Raw genomic sequence first — 18,745 nt, 5'->3', positions numbered from 1 at the left:
GTTATGTTTTAAACTTTTTGTTTTTTGTTTTAACTAATGTTTTACTTTCTGTTCTTATTTTGTTGTAAACCACTCAGACACGTAAGTTTGGGGAAGTATTAAAATATGTTAAATAAATAAATAAATAAATAAAATTAAAAGGCAGAACGGGAAATATTTGGCGGGAGAGCGCCCACTACACTACCCTCTGCTTCTCAATGGAGTTATCTCTGGCAGATGCAGATGCAGCTCTCCCCCCTCCCAGGACAAGCTGCATCTGCCGAAATCCCCTCTTCTGGGCATCTCTTAAAGGCACAGGAGTTCTGTCCGCTTTCCCATATGTCCGATGCGGGAAGCCTATGCAACAGCATGAATGCACACAGTACCACTGTGGCATAACCATCGCTACTAGTCTCGGGTGCTCTAAGGGTTAAGCCTAGAGAGGTGGCTGGAGGTCCTTTTGGAAACTGTCAGAGAGGAAATGCGGAAGTGTGTGTGTATGTATGTGTGTGTCTGTTTGTGAGAGTTTGTGAAAGAGCGGAGGCAGCCCAGGATGTAGAAAAGGGACACGATCACTTCCTGTTCTGTCCCCTCCTCTTGCCGGCTGGAAGGAAAACCCTGGGAAGGAGTGTGACTCAGGGGGACACGGGTGAGTGAAGGGTGCCACACTGCCCGCTGCTTCCCCTGAAGGGTAAAGGTTGCATCTTAGGAGAGGAGAGATGTGGGAAGCCAATGGCAGATATTCACTGGGGTGGGTGGGGGAAACGTAGGGAAGGGAAGAAGAGAGAGGGTGAAGGAGACCTTTGCAAACAAGGGTGACCACCTTTTTCTTTCCTTCCCTGGGTCAGAGCTGGGGTTGCCAACTTTTGCACAGACCCTTGTGGCTCGTCCTGCCATAGCAGTTGGATCCACAGCAAGGGAGGCTGAGTTTACTTCCATGCTGTGGAAAAGCACCACCTGCTAATTTCTGCAAATTAGATGTCAAAGAGTCAGGAGGAGCAGGCCAGGTCAAAGTTTCTTCTTCTTCCCCCGTCTGGTCAGCTGGCAATCCTGATATGCAGTCTATGTTAAAACCATTTTAATCTAGGGATGTGCATGAATTGGTTTGGCGTATCCAGTAGGGATGTGCCGAAGTTTTGGCAGAGCAGGGCGCTGTTACCTCCCCTGCACCCAGCAGGTCTGCAGCCATGTGCGGACTCCTGAGCGGCACACCAGGAAATGTGGTGGTGTGGCGAAGGAGCAGGTAAGGGCCTGCTGTACTCGTGCTTAAAGGTACCACTGCCCAAAACAATTCATGCACATCCTATTTCAATCCCACTTTTTCTCCAAAGCAGATAAAACCCAGGCCTTTTGAATCCTGGTTTTCAGATCCGATCTGATTTTTAAACTAATTTTAAAATGAGTTTTTAAGCTGTTTTGTATTGTATTTTTGTATTTTCTTTTCTTCTTCTTTGTCTGTTATGGTTTAATGTGTTGTATATTTTTAATGTATGTTTTAATCTTCTGCTGTGAGCCGCCCAGAGAACAATTAGTTATAGGGTGGCTAACAAATAAAGTTGTTGTTGTTGTTAAATTAAAATGGTTTGAAGTATCTTCCTGGAAAATGTCAAATTTGATACACTTCCAAAGAATTTCCTAGAGATTTTTCTGATGCCCTAAATTGATTGCAAGTTGATTTAGTAATGCCTTTTTGAACTGTATTTAGTAACCAACAGTTTTTTTAAAAGGCATGCTGATTTGATGTGCTATATAAATATCTCAAAAGTTTTTCAAACAACTAAATGTCTTTGAACTGAAATACTGGGGCGGGAATTGATAAAGCATGCACTTTAAAAGTCTACTCCAGCAAATTCCAAATTCTATAGACTTCTAGGATTCATTATCGTTTTAATGGTTTTTTTAATCTGTGTTGTTTTATTGTAAACTGACCAGAGACATGAATTTGGGGCAGTATATAAATATGCTGAATAAATTTTTAAAAAATTCAGAGCTTTACTTGGGAATTACTTTTATTGAAATACTTGTAACTATTTTAAGGCACAACAGTTCAAAAACATACTTTTCCTTTCCATTGTTTAAGTATACAGGTGCTAAAATATGAAGGCACTGAACAGTGTTAATGTAACTTTAGCACATCCAAAGAGCTGTGCATTTATTCACTTATGTATTTATTTGTACATGTATTTTAAAATAAATGCAAGATGAAAAACAATCACAAAACTGTTCATGAGAATGATAAATCATAGGAACAAGAACAAAATAAATTGTACACAACAAACATCAGAATAATAAAAATTAACTCAAAACCAGCTTATTAAGCAGGCAAAGTCTGCTTAAATAAGCAAATGATAAAACAGAGATAGTTTTAAAACAATTTAGTTTAAAAGTTTCAACTTTGTTTCTGAGGAAGGGGAAAGCTAAAATTATCTCTGTTAGTTATTATTCATTTATATCTGTTTAGTTGTTCATTTATTTACATATACTATAATTTAGTGTTTGATTAAATCCTTCTAGAATTGAAGGCCTACTTGTTTGCAATGCTGCTTAGTTAAAATTGAGATTTTAGGTTTTTAATTAAAATATATGTGCTTACTAGGGGTAGTCACCTGAACAAAGTTAATTACTGCTTTGAAACTGTCTAGTTTTGATGGGCATTGTATCAGTCAGTGTGTTAGGTTACTGATTGCTTTTTTGAAACGATGCATTTTTATAAAGTTTTTCTTTTTTCTTTCTTTTATTTTCTTTTTAACAGTGAGTAAATTGTGTTTAATCCTTTGGATTGCAACAGTGCTTTAAAAGTTTCTCCATGCTGTGCCGTGTCAAACAACTGTGACATCTAAGCTCACATATGGCAAACTAACTTTAGCTTCCATTCTCTTCCTTTAATTTCTGCCTTGACTGATTTTTTTTTTTTACGAAAACTCTGACTGCATTATTTCACTGTGCATTAGAATTCTGTGCGGGGTAGTTTGGCCAAAAGCTGGTCAGTTCTGCAACTCTCCATTACAGATTACAGGAGTTTACAAATTCCAAGAAAGAGAGGACTGTCTCCAAAACAGTAACAGAAATGGCATATGGACTGCAGTCACTGTCCAGCTATAACAGTGAGGCAGAGCTGCTGCATAGCCCAATCCTAGATTGACTCCGCCTTGACTAGGACATACAACTTTTGGTCTTGTAGCGTCTTGTGGGAGTTTGGTTGGCATAAAGTGCGAAAGAGGAAGCAATCTCTCAGGCACAAGACCTCTGCTATTTTAGTAATCCCATTCATCTGTCTTCATGTCTAGATAGTAAAGAATATCCTGTGCAAGCTTCACTGCCTGTTTCCTAGCTACCTTCGGGCGCTCGTCTCCGGCAAGGTCTATAGCATCAAGTGCTAGCAGTTCCTTAAGGAGCTCCCCCAACCTTATGTAGTTCTTATCAGTTCTGTTCCCGTCACAGCACTTCCTGCTGTATCTGAGAGAAGTCTCCAAGAATATTCCACACTGCTTTGTGTGACAAACGCCTGTCGTTTGTCAAGTGCCTCTTTTCCCCCAGGCTCACTTCATCCAACTGGGCAATTAAACCATCCAGCCTTGTCTTTGCCCTCAAGTACAAATCAAAAGCTTCCTCCACTTTTAGAAGAAAAGTGTGAACCTCTTCCATCATCTTGCGGATTTCTTCTATTTTTAGAATGCATCTGTTCTGTGCCAAATCGTAAGCATAAGTGGAATCTGCTTCTTCGTCCAGATCTAGGTATTTCTGCGATCTATTGATCTCTTCCACAACTTCTTTGCGATAGTTTCTTATTTCTGGGTGGCACTGGCCACATACATCTAAGGCGTCCAGGTCAGCGATCATGCCTGTGAGCACACAGGATAAATGTCTGCAGCAGGTCTCATGGTTGTTTACTCCCATTAGAACAGCAATAAGGGTGCCTTTTGCTTTGTTCACGTCACTCATTGCAGAGTTAATCTTAGCAACAGAAGGGTGTGCATCACTGGGCAATGGCAGAGAAGGCTGCTGCTTTGTACAGCTGTCTATAATCTCTTGCACGGCACATACTTTGGTTAGAGTGTGATACCTCGCTTTCCGCAGAGATTTCCCCCCTCTCGTTTTCACCTGAGTGAGCCTAAAGCCCACATCCTGAATCCCTTCATCAAATTCCCCCGACACATAGTTGCCTGCTTTGTAATAAGCGGCGAGCTTCTGTTCCACCAGTCTTTGTGCTTCCTTACATATGGATGCTGTCTCCAGCCTTTGGGGATGGGTCGCATTCTGCTCTAGTTCCTTAAGCAGCCTCTCCGTTTTCTGGGCGGCTCTCTTTCTGGCTTGCTGAACATCCTCTCTTCCTTCGGCATCCACAGAATCTATTTCAAAGAGCTGTTTCGTCAAAGTCCTCTCTCTAGGTTCTTATTTATAAGCAGTGTCACTGGTCAGACCACTGAAGGCGATTACTTGCAATTCGCTCTCTTTTACTTCCTTCTGTATTTCTTGCAGGCTTTTTGATGGAAGGATGTTGGTTACCCCCATGCCATCCAGTCCCAACAGAGCTGGGGGGGGGGCCTTGGCTCTGCCCGCGCAAAGGCTTGGACTCCCAGTGTGCGTGCGCAGTACCGCCTCTGCCAAGCCGGCGCCGCGGCTTTTCGCGGGAAGGGGGAAGGCGCAGGAGGAGAGAACCCTTAGCGCTCTCTTTTCGCGACGGTGCCTTAGAACCCCCCTTTTCATGAGGTTTTTCATGGAAAAATATAGCAGTGGGAAATTTCCCACGACAGGAGATTTCCCACAGACCTTCTTCTGCCCCACATCATGCAACCCTGGAGATCTTAATAGTTTGATACTGGGAAAAATATAGGGGGGTGGGGGTGGGGTGATTCCTGCAACAGCTTCAGTCAGGGTTGGCAACCCTATTTGTAGCAGGAATGGGGTTGAGGCTCAGTGGTAGAGCATCTCCTTTGCACGCAGAAGGTCTCGTTTCAATCTCTGGAATCTCCAGGCAGGGCTGAGAGAGAGTCCGGCCTGCAACCTTGGAGAAACCACTGCCAGAGGCGTAACTAGGGAAAATAGCGCCTAGGGCAAGCACTGAAATTGCGCCCCTGTCCAGACAGGAATGATGGGACTTGTAGTCAACAATATCTGGAAATCCTTGTTAAAAGGAACACTGTACCATCTAGACATGGTTGCTGATCAAAACCTGAAAACATGAGCCATCTCTGTAAAAGACTTAGAACAACAGTCAGGAGTTATGCGAGGATTCCAAGTGTCATTTTCTCTGTCTCATCTCATTCTTTTTAAAAAAAACATGACTTTGTCCTAGAGGATCACCTGCCCAAATAGCCACTAGCAAAATAGGGGAAGAAGAAGGTGGTGGTGGTGGGGGGGGGTGTCTATAAACCAGTGAATGATTCCTGCCAGCCTTTGTCTTATGATGACTGTTGGCTCATGATGGGGTATATGTGCATTCACCACACCAGTGCTTTCTTTGACACCAAGAGGGAGGAGGATACATTAGTTTGCCACACTAGACAGAGGCATTTGCAACAGGAGCAGACAGTCAAGTTCTGCCAGGGCCAAAACCAGCCCCTGCCAGACTAAGAAATCATTGTCATTTGCCCCTTCCTGTCACAAGCAGCGTGCTGTTCTTTTATTATTGACTCTAACTCTCAAATATCCCAGTCATGGATGGAAAATTCAGGGTCAATTTACAAGAGACACATTTTCTACATGGAAGTTTCTTCTGTGCAGGTGCTGTGCAGAAACCCATGTGTAGTGACCGCCAGGGGCATAGCAAGGTTGGAATGGGCCAAGTTGAGATTTTAAAATGGGCCCTCAGCCCCTCAAAGTCCAGGGCCTCCACACATCCCAGGCCCCCAAGGATTTAAGTCTGATATTTCAAAATAAGTATGCTGCCTGGAAATACATTTCACTGAATACACACTTCACAGTATATAGTGATATACATTGAGTACTATATATTTGTGCTACTTTTAATGCCTAGAACACACTAGCAACGCTAATTATTAAAATAGCCCCCTCGCTGCAGATTAGCAAAGGAGACTTTCAGCCATGCAGGGTGAGCCTATGTTTGTTTTCTCAGAATTCTGAACAAATTCAGTAAAGTTTGATTCCAGCAGGTTTTTCACACAAGGCTTTTAAAGCCCTTTAACACACATCTCCTCTGGAATGGAGGTGCTGCATTCACATGTTGGCCAGATTGACCCTGAAGTCCCTGCAAGTTATTGGAGATCAGTTCACACACAAGAAAAATAAAATAAAATAAAAGCACAACACATGCTTCATAGTTCTCACTCAGACCTTCTGGGTTGCAAAACAACTTGAACATAAGTGCATTTATGAATGAATGAATGAATGAATGAATGAATGAATAAATATTTGTTCCAGAAGTTTTTGTAATTTTCTGACATAAAACAAGCCACTTATAGGCCTTAGATAGTTTTTGTTTTTAAAGCCAGCACATTTTTCAGTCTGTTTTAAATTAAATATTCAGAGACTTCTCAGTCTCGCCCCACCACCCATATCAAAGCCCCGTGGCAAGCAGATCCCTATATTGGGGTGGGGGGGGGGAAACCACAAAAAGGAATTCACAGCCTACCTTGCAAAAGCTGTGCTGGATGGTCTGGTCTGCTGCAGGGAGCTCTGCCAGCCTCCTTCCTGGCTTGCTGGGGCCTGCCGAGTTCAGGCTTCAGGGAGGCCTACTACTCGGAGGCCTCTCTGGAAGCCATGCCCACCCGCCGATCAGCTGAGAGGCGGGGAGAGAAGAGCTCTGCAGTTTGCAGGCTGCTCCGATCCTAGGCCTCGCCAATCCTTGGCTGGAGGCAAGTGGCTGAGGGGCCCTGGGGCTGGGCAGGTGGGCAATGGGGTGGGGGTGGCAGGAACTGGTGTGGCGCCCCCACCTCAGTGGCACCTAGGGCACGTGCCCTGCCTGCCCCCCCAGTTCTGCCTACGACCACTGCCAGTCAGTGTAGACAATACTGAGCTAGATGGACCAAGGGTCTGACTTGGTTTATGGCAGCTTTGTATATTCTGAGTGTGTATTGTTGCTAATGTGCCAGTTTGCTTAGTGGCCCAGTATGCATGACTAGGGGCCAGCTCAGATAAAGGCGAACCCCAACAAATGAGCAGGACAGGATTATGCCTGAAGTGCACCCATCCTGATGTCACTGAAGAACATAGGGACATACGTAGGGAGCTGCCATCTACCGAGTCAGACCAATACTGCTAGCTCAGTATTGTCTACACAGACTGGCAGCAGCTTCTCTAAGGTTACAGACAGGAGTCTCTCCCAGCCCTATCTTTTAGATGCCAGGGAAGGAACTTGGAAGCTTCTGCCTGCAAGGAGTGCAAATGGTCTTCTCAGAGTGACCCCATCCCCTAAGGGGAATATCTTACAGCGCTCACATGTAGTCAAGCGCTCAAATGCAAACCAGGGCAGACCCTTCTTAGCAAAGGGGACAATTCATGCTTGCTACCACAAGACCAACTCTCCTCCTCCTCTTGATGTGTTGTTGGGACATCCTTTACTACTACTAAAGGGAAAATGTGCCATCGAATTGGTTTTGACTCCTGGCGACCACAGAGCCATGTGGTTGTCTTTGGCAGAGTACAGGAGGGGTTTACCATTGCCATCACTCGCAGTATGAGAGGATGCCTTTCAACATCTTCCTATATCACTGCTGCCCAATATAGGTGTTCCCCATAGTCTGGGAAACATACCAGTGTGGATTTGAACTGGCAACCTCTGGCTTGCTAGTCAAGTCATTTCCCCGCTACTAGTATTTGTATACAGCTTTTCAACAAAAGTTTTCAAAGCGGTTTACATAGGAAAAAATAATCAATAAGATGGTACCCTGTCCCCAAAGGGCTCACAGTCTAAAAAGAAACACATGGTAGACATCAGCAACAACCACTGGATGAATGCTGTGCTGGGGCTGGATAAGGACAGTTGCTTTCCCACTGCTAAATTTAAGAGAACCACCACTTTAAGAAGTGCCTCCTTGCTCAGTTAGCAGAGGCGAAAGAGGCATGAAAGGGTTGCTCATCTTAATTGCCCCTCTACAGACACTGCAAAGTGCTGTTTAACCCAGGTTTTAAAGCATGTGTAGAGGGTTGATTTGGACGATCATCCCTCTCACGCAATTAAAGGATATCCCAATAGCACATTGAACCATTCTTCAGTGACTTTAGGTTGGTGCACTCTGGGGCAAACCTCATCTTGCTCACGCATCGGGGCTCACATTCATCTGAACCAGTCCTAGGTTTTCAGAGAAGAAAGATAGTGGTTTAAGCTTTAAATATGTTCTAGCAGGGTTTCTTAACCTTGGGCTCCCAGATGGCTTTAGACTACAACTCCCATCATCCTCAGCCACAAAGGCCATGTCTGGGGATGATAGGAGTTGTAGTCCAACAGCATCTTGGGGCCCAAGATTAAGAAACCCTGTGTTATAGGGATGTTGGCTGGATTGTAACTATTTCTCTCACATATCTGTAAATGTCTCTCTTGCCCAGGGAGCTTCCCGTTGCTCTGGTCTTCAGACGCCGTACTTTCTCTCGTCCTCCATCTTGTCTGAGAATTTTTGATGCTGAGAGGTCAGCCAGGGATGAAAATGGAGGAGCAAACCCAAGTAGGCCTCAAACCGGTTGAGGGACTCGAGGGAACGAGAAAAGCCCTTCCTGTCCTCCAGAGAGGCTGTATCAGGGAATTCCTACAAAAGATGCCGGTGCAGCAGGTTAAAGAGGAAGCCGGCGAGGGACTCCTACAGCGCTGGGAAGTCCAGTGGCAGGAATTCCTGAAGGAAGTGGAGTCTCCTCACTCCGGCTGGGGAGTCCCACAGCTGCCAGAGGAGCCCAAGCCCTGGGACGATACGAAGGCCTTTCTGGCTTCTTTCGAGCAAGTAGCAGAAGCCTGCCAGTGGCCCAGGGAGGAGTGGGCGACCCGACTCCTGCCAGCCCTCAGGGGAGAAGCTGAGCTGGCCTTCAGCAGGTTGGAGGGCAGAGACCGCAAGGATTATGGGAAAGTGAAAGCCGCCCTCTTGAGAGGGGACGCCGTGAGCAGGGAAAAGAATCGCCAACACTTCCGGCACTTTTGCTATCAGGAGGCTGAGGGGCCACGGGGGGCTTACAGCCAGCTCCAGGAGCTTTGCCGTCGGTGGCTGAAGGTCGAGAAACACTCCAAGGAGCAGATCCTAGAAGTGCTGATCCTGGAGCAGTTGCTGACTGTCCTGCCCCCGGAGATCCAGAACTGGGTGAGGGAGCGAGGCCCCGAGACCTGCTCCCAGGCGGTGGCCCTGGCGGAGGAATTCCTGCGGATGCAACGAGAGGCGGAGAGACAGAAACCACAGGTGAGACACCATGTGAGAGTGAGTAGCTTATTACTGCTTTGGAAAGGGAGGTTGTCGTTTAGGTGGATCTGTTCCCTCAGGTCTGATTCTTTTCCTCTAGAATTCATGCTATTCATCACAACACACTAGCAACCTCTTAGAACACACAATTCCAACAACACAGTTTAGGAATTGGGTGTTGTGAGAGGTTGCTAGTATATTGTGATGAATAAGATGAATTGTAGAGTCACCCACAGAGGAGATTATTGATCTATCACATTTATATACTACCCTATGTAAAATCTCTGGGCAGTTTGCAAATTAAAACACAACAACAATTAACAATGATACAAATATGACAAATATCTATATACTTCTTTTCAGTTAAAGTTCCCAAAGTAGTTTACATAGATGGGTGGGTAGGTAGAAAGAAAGAAAGAAAGAAAGAAAGAAAGAAAGAAAGAAAGAAAGAAAGAAAGAAAGAAAGAAAGAAAGATCAATAAAATGGATGGATCCCTGTCCCCAAAGGGCTCCCAATCTAAAAGAGAAACATAAGATAGACACCAGCACAGTTACTGGAGGGATGCTGTGCTGGGGATGGATAGGGCCAGGTGCTCTCCTCCTGCTAAATAAAGAGAATTGCCGCTTTTAAAATGTGCCTCTTTGCTCAGTTTGCATTAACAATTACAACAGCTGTTTATCAGCCATTGCACAGAAGAAGTCTAGAGTCAAGTGCATAACATTGTATTGCACTAATTCTGTAAACATTTTATTTTATTTTATTGTTAAATTTCTATACCGCCTTTCATTAAAACGATCTCAACGCAGTTCATACAAAAGTTAAAACAAGACTACAAAAATATGTAATTAAAATAGCTAGAATATAAAAATACAGATCTGGTTAAAAGTTTAAAAAACAAATTATAACCATAAAAGATACAAAGCAGCAACAATAGGAACAATAATATAAAAGCCTGGGTAAAAAGCCAAGATTTCACATTCTTTCTAAAAACAGTGATGGAGACTGAGGAGTGGATGGCCACTGGGAAAGCATTGCAGAGTCTAGGGGCAACAACTGAGAAGGCCCTGTCCTGTGTGCACGACAGCTGAGTCTCGCTCATTGTCAGCACCTGGAGCAGAGTCCCCCCAGATGACCTCGTCAAGTGGGCAGTAACCTTTGCGAGCAGGCGGTTCCTCAGGTATCCATGGCCCAAATCGTTAAGGGCTTTAAAGGTCAAAACCAGTAACCTTGAATTGGACCTGGAAACAAATAGGCAGCCAATGCAGTTCTTTCAAAAGAGTGTGATGTGATTCCAGTGGGCAGCTTCACATAAAATTCTAGCTGCTGCATTTTGTGCTGAAGTTTCCGAATATTCTTCAAGGGCAGCCCCACGTAGAGCGCATTACAGTAATCCAGCTGTGACGTGACTAAGGCATGGGTAACTGTGGCCAGATCTGCCTTCTCAAGAAAGGGATGCAGCTAGCGCACCAGCTGAAGCCATGCCAAGGCACCCCTGGCCACCGTCTCCACCTGAGCTTCCAAAAGCAGAGCCAGGTCCAGCAATAACCCCAAGCTGCATACTTGCTCTTTCAAGGGGAGTGCAACCCCATCCAGAACCGGTAAAATCTCCTCAACCCGATTAGCTTCAGTCTCAGTCCAATAGCCCACATCCAACCCATCATGGCCTCCAACCCCATGGCAATAGGGGTGCTTTTTAACCAAATGCAAAACATGCAGTTCAAAACATCAACCCTGCAGTTTATTTTATGTTATTTATATTTGTAAACTGACTGATTTACACATTCCTAGATGCTATACATAATTTTTTTAAAAATACAGCAGAACTAAAAACATGATAAAAACAACTAAAAGAGCTTTAAAAAAATTTTCAGCAGAAGCCTGACAGATAGGTGTGTCTTAAATATGTTTTTAAAGGCCACCCGAAACGGAGAAGCTCTTACTCCGACAGGGAGTGCATTCCAAAGTCCTGGGGCAACTGTAGAGAAGGCCCCTTTCCTAGTCACCACCAAATGAGCTGGTGGCAACTGTAAACGGATCTCCCCAGATGATCTCAATAGAGGTTGGTGTTCATGATGCTGCCTGTTGAGATCAGCTAAAAGAATATTTGTGCAGTTCAGAAATGCAAGTTGTATGATGTAAAATAATGTAAAAAGTGATGGGTAACAGTGAGAAAAGTCAAGTGAGTCATTCAAGCTCCTCTAGAACCCAGACCCTGCTCAAGTGTACCAGCCTGCTTCACTTCCCACTGCCAAAGCCGTTTCCCACAGACCCCACTGCTACTCCCTGCAGGGTCTTCACCAATGAACATAAGACTCTTCTGCAATAGTGCTGTCGAATTCCCAGTGCTGAGAATTTTCTCCCACTTTGCATAGGCTTCAAAATGTTATGAAATGTGACTCTAGGAAACAAAGTGTGGGTGCACAAATAAGGACAATGCATAGGGGTGTGTTGTGGTGGTGCGTCTCACATACACACACCAGATGTGCCAAATTCAGTTCTGAAATCTTCAAAAAAGCTCTGATGACAATGCAGTGCTTTAATAAAACACATAGTGTAAGGGAGAAAGATGGCCGTGAGGCTCATGGGCAAGTGTGAACCCCAGGACCTCTTCTAGAATGAGCTGCAAGCTCTGCTCTTCTGGTCCGGTTAAGATGGGGCTGTAGCTCAGTGGCAGAGCATCTTCTTTGCATGCAGAAGGTCCCAGGTTCAGTCCCTGGCAGCATCTCCGTGTAGGGCTGGGGAGAGACTCCTTCCACAAATCTTGGAGAGCTGCTGCCAGTCAGTGTAGACAATACTGAGCTTGATTAAGCAAAGGTCTGACTTGGTATTAGGCAGCTTCCTATGTTCCTATGCCTTCCTTGTTATTTCAGGTCACAACGCCCTTTGAGGAGGTGGTCCTGAGTTTCTGTGAGCCAGAGCTGGTCCCGTCTGACGCTGGCCACAGGCACCTGTGCAGGGAGACCAAACAGGAGGCTGACAACCGAGATGCCGGCTTGATGGGTGAGGATTTTGAGCCTCAGTTCACAGATGCTCTGATGTCCCTGTGGATGGTTTCAGGATGATTTTAGCTTCTTCTCTCCCTGCAGGCAGCTCAGGGCTGCTCTAAAGTGTATAATCATCAGAGCCTCTGGAAGGCAGAGACAAGTCTCCAACCTTGATGAGGGGAAAAGCAAAGGCAGAAACTCCCCAACGGGCTGCAGGTTACCCTGGATTTAACTTCCCATGACATCTCTGCTGTCTTTTCGTTTTGGGGAAGGACCGCAGCTCAGTGAAGTTGCATGCAGGAAGTCCCAGGTTCAATCCCTGACATCTTCTGCTGGCAAAGGTTCCTGTCCAAATGCCCACAGAGTTGCTGCCAGTTCAGTTTAGACCAGGGTTTCCGAACCTTGGGCCCCCAGATGTTGTTGGACTACAACTCCCATCACCCCCAGACATGGCCTTTGTGGCGGAGGATGATGGGAGTTGTAGTCCAACAACATCTGGGGGCCCAAGGTTAAGAAACTTTGGTTTAGACAGGGCTGCATTAACCCCTGTTTGGACTCAACTGAAGGCACCTTGATATGCTCAACCCTATAGGCCAGTGGTAGAGCTCCTGCTTTTCATGCACGGCGTTGCTGGTTCAATTCCTGGCATCTCCAGGCACTTTCCCAGACAGCAGGCTTTACCACAGGTTTACTGCAAGGCTTCACTGCGAGTTCGAAGTTGCCCCCAAAACATGGTGCAAAAAGTGGGGTTGTTTTTTTTTTTAACCTCGGATAGAAATCAGGCTACACTCTAATGTGCAATGAAAAACCCGAATTGTGTGTGAAGTGCTCCCCGATAGCTCGCAGGGACTTTGGGATAAATTTGGCCGGTATGTGAACGCCGCCCCTCCATTCCGGAGGAGATGCGAACTGAAAGCCAGGTGTGAAAAACTTCCAGGAAGGGCTGGGAGAGACTCCAACCTGAAGCGCGGGAGAGTTGCTGCCGGTCAGTGTGGGCGATCCTGAGCTTGAGGGACCAAAGGTCTGACTCGGTCGAAGGCAGCTTCGTATGTCCCTGAAGTCTCCCCGTTTCTTGTGCTCCACCTCCTGATTTGGCACCCCAGGTTCCCATCTGCCAGCCCAGCTCCGATCCTGGGAGTGCAGTGGGCCGTTCAGTTCTGCCAGTCAGCACGGCCCCGGGGTGGGCATTAGGGCTGAACAGTGGCAGCTCCCAAGCTTATCTGAAGTAGCTCTTCAGGAGCATTCCCAGACTGCAAGCTTACATGCGGGAGAGGGGTTTCCTAGAACGAATCTTAGCCAATTAAAAAAAAACCAATGCAAAAAGTGGATTAAAAAAAAAAAAATCCTGGACATAAATTGGGCTCAGCTGCAATACGGAGGGGGAAACCCGAATCGTGTATGGAGTGCTTTCTGATATATCACATGGACTTCGGGGTTAATCTGGCCAATATGTGAATGCACATCCACCCTCCAGAAAAGATGCCATCTGGGAAAGCTCCAGGCATTTGAACTTGCTTTCACCTTCCCTTTCTTCCCAGCCAGTACTGCAAATTGAATGGTTAAGGGGCCACACGGCTGTGCCATTTTTAATTTCGCCCTCTTCGGGTGATCCAGGTGGCTGCTTCTTTCTCCTCCATTAATTTCTCTCCAGTTTCTTCCCCCATAAAGCAGCCTCTCCTCTCCTGTCCTGCAGCAAAATTCTCCTGGAATTCAAGAATTTTTGATCTTGAAGTCCCTTAATTGGCTGGTGCAAAATTTTGTACAAGCTGCCATCGTGTGACGGGCTCTGCTTTCCCAGGCTGCCATTTTGCAACAGGCAATGACTCCCCAAGCTGCTGTTTCATGCCAGTCACTCCTAAGGCTCTAGCCAAAAAAACAGTAGCTCCCAGAGGCCTTAAGTCTGCCTACCCCGATGCAGGGTTCTGTTCACATGTTGCTGACTACAACTCCCATCATCCCCAGCCAAAGGCCATGGCAGCTGGGGATGGTGGGAGTTGTAGTCAACAACATCTGGGAATCCCTGTTAAAGGGAACATTGCCATGGTGTAGACCAGGCCTGCTGAACTTTGCCCCCCCCCGCAACTGTTTTTGGACTACACTCCCATAATCCGCAGCAACAGTGGACAATAGCCAGTGGTTATGGTAGTTGTAGGTCAACATCTGCAGGAGGTCTGAAGCTGAGCAGGCCAGGTGAAGACAGTACTCAGCTGGATGGACCAGTAGCTCGCTTAATATTATAAGGCAGCTTTATGTTTAGAGAAGTCCCTTTTTATTCTTTAAGGTCCACAAGGTGGTTAGTTGGATTCTCTAAGTTCTCAGATGCCGCTCTAGGATGCTCAGCAGTTCTTCTTTCGAATGTGTATTAGCTTGTTTGTGTGTTAGCTTATTGCGCTTCAGGTTTCATAGTTTTAATGTCATTTATATAAATAGGGATGTACATATTTTACAAGGCCCCTTAAGCATGCCTGGTGGGCTGAAAGGCAAAGCATCTGTTTTAAAATAGCAAAGTCAACATTAAATAAATTGGATCTTCCAAAAGTGAAGAGCCTTGCTTGAACACATATTAAAAGTTCGATTCCCTTGCTAAGGATCTCTGAGAGGCCCACTCATTGCCTCTCATCATATGCCCGCCAATACCTCTGCTAATGACAGGTTCGTTATGCAATGAGTGGGCCTCTCAGAGATCCTTAGCAAGGGAATCTCAGAGAATTGGTGCCACCTCCTGCAAAGGTCCTGCTGCATACTGTAAAATCCAAGGGAAAGAGTTGTCGTGTGCAAGGACAAGGCAGTGGAGTGGAATCAGGAATATTAATAGTTTAATGAAATAGATATTATGTACAGAGAGGCAAGTGCAGACCGCTTTTCTGTGCTCTTGTGCTGGCTGTTTCTTAGCCCCGCCTCTACTCCAGGACTGGAATACAAGTAACTGAAGCTCCATTCAAAAGCTGGCCTGGATCAAGGAATGGATTAACCAAAAACACCACATGTACCACAATTAGGGGTGTGCACGGAACCGCGGAGCTGCGGTCCGGCACTGGGGTGGGGGGTTCCTTTAAGGGCGGGGGAGGGTTTACTTAACCCTCCCACCGCTTTCCCCCCTCCGGCACCCATATCTTCTTGAGTAATTGGGGCGGCAGGATACCTCCCTGCCACCCCTTCTCCCGGCGCTTGTCTGCTCTGCTTCAGCGCAGAAGCCTTTTAGAAGTTTTTTGCGCGCGCACGCACGTATCTTCTTCAGTAATCGGGGTGGCAGGACCTCCCTGCCGCCCCAATTACTCAAGAAGATACGTGCGTGCGTGTGCTGCAGCAGAGCAGACAAGTGCCCCTGCCGCCCCAATTACTCAAGAAGATACGGGTGCCGGAGGGGGGAAAGCGGCGGGAGGGGTAAGTAAACCTTCCACCGCCCTTAAGGGGACCCCCCACCCCGAACCGCCCAAATCTGAACCGCCCATGTCCAGACCGGTCCAGAGGCCTGTAGAATGGCTTCCGGACCGGTCCGGGTACATCACTAACCACAATGAGACCTTGACTGCATAAGCAATGGCACTATAAGCTGAGACTTGTTTGAATATCTTAAGGTGGGAAAAGCTGTATGTCGGAGAAGGTGCTCCCTCAAGACATGCTGGAACCAGGCCATTTAGGGACTGAAAGCTCAAAAACAATGTCCAGGGAGGAGGGTTTATAGTTCTCTGGCCATTCCTGCACTTTGCATGAACAAGGTTCCAGTTTCAATTCCCAATATGTCCTGTTAAAACTTTTTGGAAGCACTAAGAAGACTTATACCTGAGATCTTCTCCTAGTCAGAGAAGACAATACGGTCTTGGGTGGACCAATGCCCACTTCAGATGTTTAGGGAAGGGATGGAAATGTATCTCAGTGGTAGACTACAGTCCTTGGCATTTCCAGGTAGGGCTGGCAAAGACTCTTATCTGAAACCTTGGAGAGCTCCTGATAGTTAGTGTAGACATACTAAGCTAAATGAGTCAACCGTCTGACTCTATAGAAGAGAGTTGGTCTTGTGGTAGCAAGCATGACTTGTCCCTTAGCTAAGCAGGGTCCACCCTGGTTGCATATGAATGGGAGACTAGCACTGTAAGATATTCCCCTCAGGGGATAGAGCCACCCTGGGAAGAGCAGAAGATTCCAAGTTCCCTCCCTGCTAGCTTCTCCAAGACAGGGCTGAGAGAGACTCCTGCCTGCAACCTTGGAGAAGCTGCTCCCAGTCAGTGAAGACAGTGCTGAGCTAGATAGACCAATGGTCTGACTCAGTATATGGCAGCTTCCTATGTTCCTAGAAGGCAGCATTGTCTGAAAACATAGTTGGACTTGAATTGGAGACATTTGGGTTCAGTGCTCAAGGATGAAGTTTAGTTAAGTGACTGTGAGCCATTCTCATTTCTTAACCTGGCTCACTGCATTTTCCCTGCGGCTAGAGAGACCATAGCTCAGTGCTGGGATGCCTGCTTTGCATGCTCAGTGTCCCATGTTCAGTCTCTATAGCACCATCTCTGCTGTCCAGCGGTCCCTCTAATTTTTTCCATCTCTGTGCGGAATGAGTTTTGTTCTGGGCGGCGGTATCAAGGCACTGTGTGCACAGATGCATTCAGAGTGGGGCCTTCCTAATTCAGCCTCAGTGGGATTTAAAATTAATTGAGCGGACATCAGAAAACTTGTGAGCGCGTGCATGTGCACATGCCTTAGAGGAACAGTGGTGCTGCTGTATATGAATCTGCTTACTCATTAAGATCAGACAGAGAGTATTTTCTGTGCATTGAGCTAGTGCTGATGCGTGCATGGCCCTTTTCTGCGGTGGCCTCCAATATAGGCATGTGCACAGAACCAGTTCGGAGGCCCTTTATGGACCTCCGAACTGGTTCGAAAGTCCGGCGGTTTGGAGGTGCATGGGATAACTTTAAGGACTGGGGAGGGTGCTCTTCCCCCCCCCCATTTCCCCCCACTGGTGCTGTCATTAAAATCGGTCCCGCGGGGCGGCAGTGTACCTCCTTGCCACCCTGGTACATTGCAGACCAGACGTGTCACCTGTGTGTGCGCACACCATGCAAGTGCGACGTGCACATGCAATGGACACTTCTAGCCATTTTCGGTCCGCGACGTACCAGGGCGTCAAGGAGGTATGCTGACACCCGTGTGACCGATATTAATGACGGCACCAGCGGGGGAAACACGGGGGGCGGGGTAAGAGGACCCTCTTACCTTTTAAGGGACCCTCTGGACCCTCCCCAGTCCTTAAAGCTACCCCCCACACACACACATTCAAACCGGCAGTCACCAGTTTCGTGCACATCCCTACTCCGAGGGCGAGAGATATTATGTTGGGCTGAATAGGTTCAGTCACTCTCCCCCTGCTAAATATAAAACAGCCCCCACTTTAAAAAGTGCCTCTTTGCCCAGTTAGCAGGGGTTAAGGATGTTCAATTAAATTAAGACGGGGAGACCTGGGTTCAAATTCCTGCTAAGCATTGAAGCTGACCTTGGGTCATTCACCCTAGCCCTGTTCGCACACTATGTCCCACACATGTACAATCTGTGTACACTGTATACATGTACAGTTATTCACACATGTTCAGCACATGTACAGTAGTACACTTTTGATCTTTATCATGCATGTAAGGGACCTGTAACCCAGGTTCACTTTTAAAATGAATGCATGTGGTCATTTACACCCACACCACTACATAGGCACAGTCATCTGTGTGCCTGTAAAATATAGTGGCTGATATACAGAGAGCGGCCTCACAGAATTTCCCAACTGCAGCCGGTCTCTGAGTAGGGCTTTGCTCTCAGCCTATCCAGTGTCCAAGGATTGTGGTGAGAACAAAACGAGGTACCCCATGCCCATTCCCCTGAGCTCTGTAGAGGAAGAGCAGGATATCCAGGCGAATAGTCATAATAATTGGTTCACCCTTAAAGAGGAAGGGCCTGTAGCTCTGTGGTAGAGATGCACAGAACTTTGCACGCACAAGGCCCCAGATTCAGCCTCTAGTCATAAGAACCTCAGAGTGAGGCGGGCTGGGAGGGACATTCTTCTGCCTGAAACCCTGGAAAGCCCTTGCCAGTCAGAATAGACCATACTGGTTGGCAGGAACAATAGTCGCACCTAGTATACGGCTGGTCAAAATGGGGTCACCCCTGTGGGATCACCCACATGGAATACGGATGTAGGGTCCTTCCAGACAGCCAAAAAACTTGTGTGATGTAAGGACCTTGTGCACAAGTAGGAAGAGTGAGCTTATTCAGCCTCCACAAAGTCCCACAAGCTTGCATCGTCTTTCCCCACAGGATCTCACAGGCTGTTCAGATGACCATCAGGGACCTTGTACGATTTCCACAGTGCCACCTGCTGGCCATCTCTTGCTTTCTGTGAATTCACCCAGGGCAGGAAATATATTTTCTCCATTTGCCAAAAAAGTACTAATAAAAAG

The 18,745-nt window shown here is 46.6% G+C and overlaps 1 protein-coding gene and 1 pseudogene across 1 annotated transcript in view; one reads left to right on the top strand and one right to left on the bottom strand.

Annotated features, from left to right (window-relative positions):
* LOC128343920 (uncharacterized) overlaps positions 1–18,745 on the top strand; it is a 77,021-nt gene that overhangs the window by 57,130 nt on the left and 1,146 nt on the right. Inside the window, exons 13-16 of the mRNA XM_053293351.1 lie at positions 1,157–1,222; positions 4,057–4,159; positions 8,548–9,317; positions 12,189–12,318. Of these exons, the coding sequence (XP_053149326.1) occupies positions 1,157–1,222; positions 4,057–4,159; positions 8,548–9,317; positions 12,189–12,318 (1,069 nt within the window). The remainder of the gene's footprint in view (positions 1–1,156; positions 1,223–4,056; positions 4,160–8,547; positions 9,318–12,188; positions 12,319–18,745) is intronic.
* On the bottom strand, positions 2,508–4,743 carry LOC128342659 (BAG family molecular chaperone regulator 5-like; annotated as a pseudogene).

Source organism: Hemicordylus capensis, chromosome 2, assembly GCF_027244095.1.
Source record: "Hemicordylus capensis ecotype Gifberg chromosome 2, rHemCap1.1.pri, whole genome shotgun sequence".
Lineage (NCBI taxonomy): Eukaryota > Metazoa > Chordata > Lepidosauria > Squamata > Cordylidae > Hemicordylus > Hemicordylus capensis.
The sequence above is the reverse complement of the archived record's forward strand: the minus strand, read 5'-3'. Positions and strand labels throughout refer to the sequence as shown.